Raw genomic sequence first — 11,349 nt, 5'->3', positions numbered from 1 at the left:
GTTTGACTCGACGGCACATAACAACAACAACATTGTTCTGTGTGAATTATGGGTATGATCTGTGTATATAGCATCCTTTGAGTGTTCAAAGGAGTGAGAGAAAATTGCCTTTCTAATGTAAGGGTGGAAGCAAGATGGTGCCTGGGCTAGGGAAGGACTGGCCCAGGTAATGGGAATGAAGGGAATTCTAAGACTTAACCTCCCCTAGTAGATTCTTGAAGGAGCCCTGGTAGTACTTCTATAGGAGAAAGACCTGATGATCTGATCCTAGAAAGATTATAGCCAAGAAAATGCTACAAAGAAGTGCTGTTACGTGGGGTTGCTATGAGTTGAAAATCGCCTCCACAGCAACAGATTTTCAATAATTCAGCAACTGTACTTTGCTCGCCAAAATGCTCGTTGGAAGCGAGAATGGCCAGACTTCATCTCACCTGCTTTGGTCATGTTGTCAGAAGGGACCATTCCCTGGAGAAGGATGTCATGGTTGGTACAGTGGATGGGAAGCTGGGATTTAGAACCAGCCTTTTGATCCCTTCTCCTTTTACACTGAGAAAGAAGGCCCTCAACAAGATGGATTGACACAGTGGCTGCAATGATGGGCTCAGGTATAGCAAGGATTGTGAGGATGGTGCATGAGTGGGCAGTGTTTTGTTCTGTTGTACATAGGGTCGCTATGAGTTGGAGCCGACTCGATGGCACCTAACAATGCCACTTTGCTTAGTGTGATGTAGGGGAAGTAGCATGACCCTTATGGCCATAGAGATCTGGAGTCAAGTCCTGTCTCTGTTATTTCCTCGTCTGTTATATGACCTTGGGCAATTTCTCACTGTCTTTGAATATCATGTACCCATCTCAAAAATTATCTTCCTCACAAGATTTTTGTGAGGATTAATAAATTGTGTACCAAAATGATCAAGGCAGAGGAAGACATAGGAAAGAGCACAAGAATTAGAAGCAACAAAGATAAATACTATACATACATAACCCTGCAATAACAGTAACAAAAATAATCTTATCAGTGGATATGCATAGACTCTTATGCTAAACAGAGGTGTGAAGGTGAATGGGATTACACCCACAATGTACACAGGTTTGACAAAGGAGATCTCTACATTTGTGCTGCAAATATATCCTTGAATATAGTAAAGCAGACAGGGGGAAAAATTATGAAAGCTTCTTTGTCATAACCAAACACTTTGAGAGAATGAATCATTGGGCATGGGGGCTCAGGACAATAGTCTGGGGGGACACTAAGCTTAATTGGCATATCATAGTCCACAAAGAAAACGTTTTACATCCTACTTGGGTGAGCAGTGACTGGGGTCTTAAAAGCTTGTGAGCAGCCATCTAAGGTGCAACTATTGCTCTCTCCCCATCCCGAGCAAAGAAGGGTGAAAAGACACAAGAAACAATGAGTCCAAAGGACTGATGGACCACATGAACCCCAGCTTTCATGTCACTGAGGCCAGAACTAGATGGTTCCTGGCTACCACTGTGGACCACTCTGAAAGGGATCGCAATAAGGTCCCAGATAGGGTAGGAGAAAAATGTGGAACAAAACTCAAAATCATGAAAAAGACCAAGCTTACTGGTCTGATAGAGACGGGCAGGGTCGCAATCTTTGGCCTGTAGACACCCTTCAAGCCGGAAACTGAACTCACCGCCATGGCCAAACTTTCAGGCCAGTTACAGGTGAACAGTAACACCAGGGAGGTATGCACTCACCGGAACGGTCAACCATGTAAGACCAAAAGGGCAGCGTTGGCCCAGGGATGAAGCTCAGAAGGCAGGAGGGGATAGGAAAGAAGAGTGAAGGGAAATGGTGAACACAGGGAGAAAGAGGGAAGAGTGCTATTACTCGTGGGGACTGCAATGAATGCCACAAAACAAAATGTGTATTAATTGTCAAAAAGCAATTTGCTCTGTACACTTTCACCCAAATTACAATTTTACAAGTCATATATATTTTTAAAACATTAAGAGAAATGTTGTTGTTGTTATGTGCCCTCGAGTCGCATCCGACTCATAGCGACCCCCCTTTGGGTTTCTGAGGCAGTATCACTACGGAAGTAGATTGCCCAACCTTCCTTCTGAGAAGTGGCTGGTGGGTTTGAACTGCCACCCTTCTGGTTAGCAGTCAAGTGCCTTAGGCACTATGCTACCAAAGCTCCTTAAGGGGAATGGAAGTTATTTATGTATACTTAAATGTAATATGATTTCTGATACTCTTTATTCCTTCCTGGCTATCTGACTTTCCCTTTGGCATCATTTTACTTTAGCTTGTGGAGTTTCCGTCAATATTTCTTATAGTGAAGGCCTCTTGGTGAAAAATTATCCTAATTTCATTTGGAAATATATTTTATTTTCAGTTCTGAATGGTATTTTTGCTGGATATAGAAGTCAGTGTTGATTATATTTTCATTCAACATTTAAAAAATGTCCCCAAAGCTTTCTGATCTTGTTTCTGAGAAGAATTTAGTATTTACATATATCTTTGTATATATATATATATATATATATATATATATGTAACGTGATACTCTTAAAATATGTCTGCAAATATTTTGAAACTCCCAATTCCTTTCTCCTTGTATGTGGTCCAGACTTAGAGATTTGCTCCTAATGACCAGAATTTGGTGATTATTTGACTATTTGACTTCCAAGGCTAGGTTATTAAAAGGCTACAGCTTCCATCTGGCAAGCAGACCCTCGAGCCCCAGTGACATCCAGCTTCAGATGACTGCAGCACAGGCTGACATTTGACTGCAACGTCCTGGAAGACCTGGGCCGTAACCAAAGCTGCTCCATCAGCCTTCCGGTTAGCAGTCAGATGCCTGAGGCGCTATGCCACCAGAGCTCCTATAGAAAGTGCACGAGATAGTAAGTGTTCATTGTTTTAAACCACAAAGTTTTGAGGTAATTTTTTAATGCAGTAATGGGTAACTAATGCATGTTCTAACTCCAATGTCTATTATAGTCACTCTGACTCCCCAAGTCTTCAATCCATTTTACCTGTGTAAAAGAAAAAATATTTAAAATTTTAAGGTACACTACATGAGTCAGGGCTGACTCGACGGCACACAACAACAACAACAACAACAACAACACATTTGAAAAATCAGTCTATGGAAGAAAACTATTAATTTATTGTAAAGCCCATCTATTCTAAAATGCTGTATTGTCTGTTTGACTGTGTAGCCTGAGCACCTTGCAGTGTTTGGTACATGATGAGACATAAAATAGATTACGCTGGATGAATGAGGACTTTGTTCTCATAAGTTGTGACTATCTAGAGAGCAAAGATGTGCCTTACTCAACATACAAGGATAGGTGTTTTACTGTTCTTAGGCATGAAACTATTAGTAGGTGCTGAATTTGACAGATTATAGGCAGGGCCCTTGTAACCGGTATCCTCTGTATCACTCAAGTCTCTAACCTCTTCAGCAGAGCTGACCATTTATGAGTGTAGGGAACAGTTATCCACTCTCTCCCTCACTTGAGATGCAAACTGAGCAACACTTATCCTCTTTGGGAGGCAGGTATATCCAGGTTGTATTGCAATGGTTTGGAACACAACCAAAGTGCCTTGATGCAAATCCCCAAGCTCCCACTGTTGTTGTTGTTATTATGTGCCGTCGAGTCAGCCCCGACTCATAGCGACCCCTCCTTGGGTTTCTGAGGCAGTATCACTACGGAAGTAGATCGCTCCATCTTCCTTCTGAGGTATCAGCTCTAAACTCTGGCATTGTGCTTCACCTCTGGTTGCTGTAGTTGATTCGTCTATGAAGTACAGAAACTAATACTACGTACTTAGAGTATTGTTGTGAGGATTAAATGGGTTAATGTATGAAAAGTGTCTGGCACATAATAAACATTCATAAAAATTAGCTCTTGCTGCCACAATAGCTGCCATGGACCCTGGAACACTGATGGTGACTTGTGTATCTTTACTGAATGGATGGATAATTCTAAGAGAAGAGTATTTTGTGAGCATCTCTGTCACTGTTGTTTTTTTTTTTTTTTCAATTTTTGGTGAAAATATACACAAAAAACCATATACCTGTTGAACAATTTTTACACGTGCAGTTCATTGACAGTGGTGTCATCCTTTACCTCATGTCCCCATTTTCACCATCTCTGCCCATAACATTTCACTACTGTTAACTTAGACTCCCCGCCCCTTACAGTTCTCGTCTGTGCTTTACAGTTATTGTTGTCATTTTGATCTCATATAAGTAATTCTTTGAAAGGGTGCAACACTCAAGGCAATCATTATTTATTGAACTAAACTGTTGTTTAAAGATGACTTCATGGTATACTTCCAGGTCAAAGTTTAAAAGTTCCCAGGCAAAAGATTTGGGGGAGGGTCCCACCAATCTCGGTATCTTCAATAAGTCTGGTTTCCAATAAGAATTTGACTTTCCATTCTACAATATTCCTCCTTTTGATGAAGATGCACCCATCAGGTCCCTTATCCAAATGTTCAGTAATGGTCGCCAGGCACCATCCATTTCTTCTGGTCTCATGACAAGGGAGGTTGCAGTTCATGGATCAATTAGACCTGCAGACCATTGCCTTGACTCATTCCTCTGCACCTTTCTCGGTTGCTCCAGGAGAACAGAGACCAAACGTTCTGTCAGTATTACTTTCTTCTTCTTCTTTTTTCTTTGTTTCATTTTATGGTCACACAAAATTTTTGAACTTTTTTTTTTTTTTTTTTAGTAAATCTTAATTAGATCTAAGAAAGGCAGCTGATGATGTAAACTGACAAAGGATATATGACTAACATTGGCATATGGTAACACTGAATTAGACATTTTAAAATGAAACACTTTGGGGTAAGCCTGATTTCTTTTTTAATTTTAACCCCTCTTCTAAAATGTGACGGTGTTTGAATAGAGTCAAGTACAGAAGGAGCACTGAGGTTCAGTGTCCTGGGTCTATGCTGCCATCGTTAGACATGTGAAAAAGACTATTATTTCCAACACTCAAACAAGGCCAGCTTCTGAGCCCTGACTGTGGACAACAGCTGTGGACAGGTAATGGGGGGCCTTTCCATCGCAACACCTGGCACAGTGCCTGGCACAAATAAGCAAATAAATAATCAAAGAAACTGGGAAGCCTCTGTGACAAAAAACGTCTACCTTTAGTCACATTCCTTCCATGTGTGCCTCAGTGAACAGCTCAGTCTTCAAGCCTACTTCCTGGCCAGCTCCTCCCTTTCATTCCGTGGAGCAAGAAAAAGTTACTTAGTTGAAACTTCTGACTCGAGTTCTGGGAACCACCTTTTTCTTTGCTTCTCTGCTAATGCGGAGGAGTGGGATGGCAATGGGGCTGGGCGAAATGGACCACTTCTGAATGGCGAAGCAAGGGTCGAATCCCAGCGGCAGGTCTGGCGGACTCCCTTAGTTTACCCTGCCCTGATTCACCCTACTCCCGAAACTCGGAAACAAATCGCGTGGGAGCTTGCGGGAGGACTGACTGGGCATCTGCGAGGCACGAAGGGGACTCCGGCCGCAGAGAAGAGGAGTTTCCCAGGAACGCCTCGAGCTCCCAGGCCGAGCTGGCCTTTGGCTCCAACGCTGCGTCGCGCCCAAGGCTAACCCAGGGGCGCCATGAGCACCGACGCCCAGGACGAGGCCCCCGCCCCCAGCCGGCTGCTGGAAGACCTCAGGCAGCGGCTGGTGCGCGCCTTTCATCGGGCGGTGCCGCGCGCGGGCTCGAGACGGGCGCCGGAGGAGGCCGAGGCGGCGGCCGCGCGCGAGGAGCATGGGCAGGCGCGCGTCGAGAGCGCCCTCGAGGGGCTGCGCGCCGAGCTGGTGAGCGCACGGGCTGGGCGGCCGGCTCGGGGGCGCTGCACGGTGGTCCTCGGCTGGCGGACGCGGGGACTCAGCTTGCCCTGAGGACTTGGAGAGGCTGTTCCCAAGAAGTGGGTGGGGGGGCGGTGAGGGCGTGCAGGGAGGGAGAGCTGCGCACTGGCCTTGATCTTCCTGGGACGCCAGCTCTACTCCAACACCGTGTTGGTCGCCCGGCCTCCTCCAGCAGCATCTGGCAAGGAAGGGGCCCTGCAGGACCCACGGCAGGGCGCTGGCACCCGTCGGGGCCTGGCAGTCTACGTGTGACACGCCCAAGACCCTAGTACCACCTCTCCAACGCGTTTCTATACTTTTCCTACACTATAGAGAACTCTCGTTCGTGTGTGTTTGGCGCGTAGAGGAGGACGTTTGAATGAAATCAGTGGTATCTTGGGATTGGTGGAGTGTATATTCCATATGTAGATCTTTATATCCCTCAAGTTTTATCTTTCTTTCTAATAAGAATTCAGCTGGAAATAAAAGGTTACTTTGCAAAATTGTAGCTTTTGAACCTTATACAGGATCGACCCAAATATTAAATAGGTATGAGTGTCGGTAAATAGATAAACCAAATTAGACAAAACTTGGAAATGACAAAATGAGTAGAACAATTCAAACTTTAAAATGGTGTAGCCTGCGAGTGCGTGTAGTGGAGACTTGGCTTGGAGGATTCTACTCATTTGTATTGATTACAAGTAAAATACTAACCGCTGCTTTGGAACTGATTCATCTATCAGTAAATTTTCTGACTTAAAAATCTTAACAGAATACCTCTCATTTCTGAGTTTAGGAAGGTTAGTAAGATAATAAAGCTAATTTTATCTCTCTTAACGTTCTTTATATGAATAGAACCCAAAACCAAACCCACTGCCAGGAGTCAAGACAGAGTAGAACTACCCCACAGGGTTTCCAAGGCTGTGAATCTTTATGGAAGCTGACTGCCTTATCTTTCTCCCATTTGACTGGCGGGTTCTAACCACCAACCTTTTGGTTAGTAGCTGAGTGCTTTAACCAGTGTGCCACCAAAGGGTTGTGCTATCCTTGATCCAATCATATTGAAACAACAGCTGATTTTCGCACTGAGCAGCTGACTAGCTGAGACACCTGTTAGTAGTTACAGGAGATTGTGCTGTGAGCCAGGAAGCCAAACTGGAAGGCTGAGACCCACCTGTGTGTGGCTGACCCCTTTCTCCCTTCAGCTGACTCATACTTAAATCAAATGAAGATATTTTATTGAATGAACTCTGAGGCACCCTCTAACCTTAACTTTCGAACAAGCTGTTCCATGAGCAGGATTTAAAGCAAGTTATGTATTCGGGATGGGGTGGGAGGGAGGTGGGGAGTAAAACTCCAAACAGATGAAGGTTCAAATCATAATGTTAACATTTTAACACATAGTGATGGCTTTGAGAATGTTAGCAAGTGTGAGTGTCAGCTTTGTCATCTGTAAAATGGAGACGGCAGCTCACAGGATTACTGTAAGGATATACGATAAGGTTATATAAAGTGCCTGCAGTATGGATGCTATTTATATAGCAGCTCTTACAGTGTTGTGTGCTGTGAAGTCAGTTCTGACTCTTAGCGACCCTGTATGACAGAGGGTTGCCCCCTAGACTGTAATCTTTACAGATAACAGAAAAGCCATGTCTTTTCATTAGCCTCATATGTGCGTGAAAGCTGGACAATGAATAAGGAAGGCCAAAGAAGAATTGATGCCTTTGCATTGTGTTGGGGAAGAATCTTGACTGTACCATGGCCGGTGAGAACAGATCTGTCTGGGAGGAAATACAGCTGGAATGCTCTTTGGAAGAGAGGACGGCAAGCCTTTGCCTCTCGCACTTTGGACTTGTGAGGAGGGACTGTCCCTGGAGAAGGACATCGTGCTTGGTAAAGTAGAGGGTCAGTGAAAAAGAGGAAGACCCTTGACGAGATGGATTGACATGGCTGCAGAATGGGCTGGAGCATAGCAATGACTGTGAGGATGACGCAGGAGCGGGCGGGGTTTCGTTCTGTTGGACATGTGGTTATTGTGGGTGAAACCTCCTGGACAGCACCTAACAACAAAAACAGTCTTTAGGGGAGTGAATTGCCAGGTTTTTTCTCTCTCAGAGCAGCTAGTGGTTCCAACACCTCACATTTAGGTTACCAGCTGAGTGCTTAATTCTTATAATCTTGGAGACAGATTGTACAAAATACGAACAACACATATGTATAAAAATCGTCTAAGTCATTTGCACTCAAGGACAAGGATTTATCCTGGAAAGAATCAAAGAATTTTGCACATACACAGATGCTGTGTTCCTGGGCTGGAGACCGTGGTCAATATTTTGGTCAACTATTTTTCTATTGTCTGTCACTGGTCATGAGGAAGAGAAAAAAGTATGGATGCTTCAGCGTAACATCATCCCTGTTAGAAGTAGTTTCAGATAATGGTACATTAACTGGATTTCTGTAGGAATCAATACACATCTGTGCAAATATATACATGTATTAGATATTAGGGGAGCTCTGGTAGCATAGTGCCTAAGGCACTTGACTGCTAACCAGAAGGCTGGTGGTTCAAACCCACCAGCCACTCCTCGGAAGGAAGGTTGGGCAATCTACTTCTGCAATGATACTGCCTCGGAAACCCAAGGAGGGGTCGCTATGAGTCGGGTCCGACTTGATGGCACATAACAACAACAACATTAGATATTAGGGTGATAATTGTGTAAGGAGCAATGATGAATAAGTTCAATTAATTTAGGATTGTGTTGCTAATTATTTATTGTTTCAGTTAATCCTAATGGGATGCATTGTTTCTAAAGTCTATTAAGTGGATTTCAGGGATTATGCATAATTTTGTATGTGCATGACATGTTTATTTTATTTTACTTTTTGGAGACGTTCATAGCTTTAATCAGATTCTCAAAAGGATCCACAGTCAAAAGTTGAAAAACCACGAGTGTTTGAATTTGCTAAATAAGTGTGACATTTTTACTTTGTGGAACTGGTGAACCACTATCAATACTTTCTCCCTGTGATTCCTTGGCATTAAAGTACAGGATGGGTATTCAACAATTCCATCATATAGTCATTCATTCACTCAGTTTTTCAACATACACACAGAAAACTCACAATGTTGTGTGCCCAGGCAGAGCACTTATAGTTGGGGATACAATTATGAATAAGAAGCAAACTCTGCCCTCAAAATCATCAGTTCAATCTAGTCTGTGTGTTAGGAGAAGCACATATACAGAACACTGTGGAAACACAGATAAAGAGAGCTCTGGTGGCACAGTGCCTAAGGCATTTGACTGATAATCGGAAGGCTGGTGGTTCAAACCCACCAGCCACTCCTCAGAAGGAAGATTGGGCAATCAACTTCTGTAGTGATACTGCCTTGGAAAGCCAAGGAGGGGTTGCTATGAGTCAGATCCGAGTTGATGGCAGTGAGTTTGGTTTGAGTTTTTTTGGGCAATCAGGGAGGGCTTCTGAGAGGAGGTGATAATTGGTTGGGTTCTTGAAAGTTAGATAATTTAGTAGGAACAGAGGTGGCAAAGGGTATCCTAAGGAGAGGGCAGAAGGAGGGATAGTTCAGCATGGTGTTTATTCAGGGACAAGGTTTCAGACCAGCTGCAGTTGAGGCTTATGTGGTGAGAGTGCCAGGAAATGAAACTGGAAAAGTAGGGCAGGATTATAGAGCATCTTGTGCCACAAGAGAGAACTGAAGCTTCCTGTAAGCACAATACAGGTGCAGAGAGACTTTGTGTGGTGGTTTGTGGTGGTTGTGTTGCTATTACTGTTTGTTTACTGGATGTTCATTTAGTTTTTTCTTTGCTAATAGTGGCTATCAGGGACATGGTACCAGGTGCTGAAGAATGAAGACAAGTGTCCTAGAGGAAAACTGAAGATAATTTCATCCAATGATTTTATGTTGTGAATTGGGAGAGCCCCTCTGGGTTTGATTTTTGCCAGTAGAGCTCCTGGGTACAGCCTGGAGTGATTTCTGCTGGCAAGTTGATGACGGGTTTTAAGTCGAGCTGGAGCCTCAGGAACTGCACCAAACAAGGCTCTAATTTAAGAAGTGTGCCAATGGTTGATCATATGTTTGCAGCTGCACTGCACAGGTTGTGCTGGACTGACCTTTGCCGGACTGCTTCTTAGATAAACCGCCGTAGGCATCTATTTTTGCACACATGAGGCCTTTCATGAACCCCTGCTGGAGGAGGGTATCAATCAGGCTTGCTGTATAACAGATTTCACTCTAGAGTGAAAAGTGTTAGATTATATAAATACACGTAACTGTACATGTGCCTCTGAGGTGTCGTTAAATGTTTTTACTTGGCAGGGAAACCATTTTAAATCCTGAAAACTTGAAATGACGAGTAATCAAGTCAATGGGCCCAGGTCCTGAATACTCAGGTGGCCTTGGGTGGTTATCCGGTAGCACGGAATGCTCATAAAGATAAATGACTTCATTGCAGATCACATGCCATTGCTTGCAAACAGCCTGCCGAACGTGCATAGGTATCGTTCATGCGGACAGCATCGTGCAACAGCTATTTCTGTTATCCTTTCAAGGCCATTTCAGAAGCTATCTGCGCATCCAGATTTTACCTTGTCATCTGGAGAATCAATTTTATAGCCAGGCCAAATGGGCCAGACTGGAGAAGAAGATGAGAAATACATCTTTCTTGATATCTTATTTTCCTTTCTTACAAATTTCTTATTTTTTTTGTGTAGGTTTCATTGAATCTCTATTTGAGGCTAATCAAAATTCTTTTTTTTTTCCCCTTAACTTCTAGCTGGAAATGCATTTCCAGAACCGCCAGCTGACCAGAACCTTACTGGATTTAAACATGAAAATGCAGCAATTGAAAAAGGATTATGAGCTGGAGATTGCATCCGATTCTCGAGACCTGGAAGATAATGCTATGAACCAAGAATGACAAAATGCTTGTTGAAGATCTGAGCCCTAAGAATAACACAGACAACTCCTAAACAATTCTGATGGTAACCGCTATGTATGCCTTGCCTAAGCTTTTAGGGACAATTTGGAGACTGAAAACTCAGATGGCGTGGGGAAGTGACAGAAAATATCTAAGTCAGGGAAGGAGGGAAAATGGTGTGTAATCAAGTTTTAAATTTATTCATTGTTTTGGCTGGGAAATGGATGTAACAAAAACGTATCAAGAAATGCCTTAATGCCAGTTTCCAAACTTCCATCATGTGTCAGTTTAACTTTCTGCGATTACTCTTTCTGCCATTACTAAAACTTTCTGAATCTGTGCTGGTTTAGCGAGTTTTTTTTTTTTTTTTTGTCTGTTCAGTATCTGTCTAATATTGTTCCTTTTTTGGAAAATTCCTTCTACCTGGATTCTAGCCAGGCGATGCCAGTGGTTTGCACTGGACCTCGGAAGGAAGATGGAGCAATCTACTTCCATAGTGATACTGCCTCGGAAACCCAAGGAGGACTCGCTGTGAGTCGAGTCAGACTCGACAGCACATAACA

The 11,349-nt window shown here is 43.4% G+C and overlaps 1 protein-coding gene across 1 annotated transcript; it reads left to right on the top strand.

Moving 5' to 3' along the window:
• The first annotated feature begins 5,615 nt into the window (after nt 1–5,615).
• Nucleotides 5,616–10,786, top strand: AARD (alanine and arginine rich domain containing protein). The gene is made up of 2 exons (XM_007946870.1): nt 5,616–5,819; nt 10,643–10,786. Exons 1-2 carry the CDS (start codon nt 5,616–5,618, stop codon nt 10,784–10,786), a joined length of 348 nt encoding a protein of 115 aa, XP_007945061.1.
• Nucleotides 10,787–11,349: the final 563 nt, after the last annotated feature.

This window comes from Orycteropus afer, unplaced genomic scaffold, assembly GCF_000298275.1.
Source record: "Orycteropus afer afer isolate SDZICR_OR568_19922 unplaced genomic scaffold, OryAfe1.0 scaffold00173, whole genome shotgun sequence".
NCBI lineage: Eukaryota > Metazoa > Chordata > Mammalia > Tubulidentata > Orycteropodidae > Orycteropus > Orycteropus afer.
Note: the sequence above shows the minus strand (reverse complement) of the source record. Positions and strands in the feature narration are given on the sequence as shown.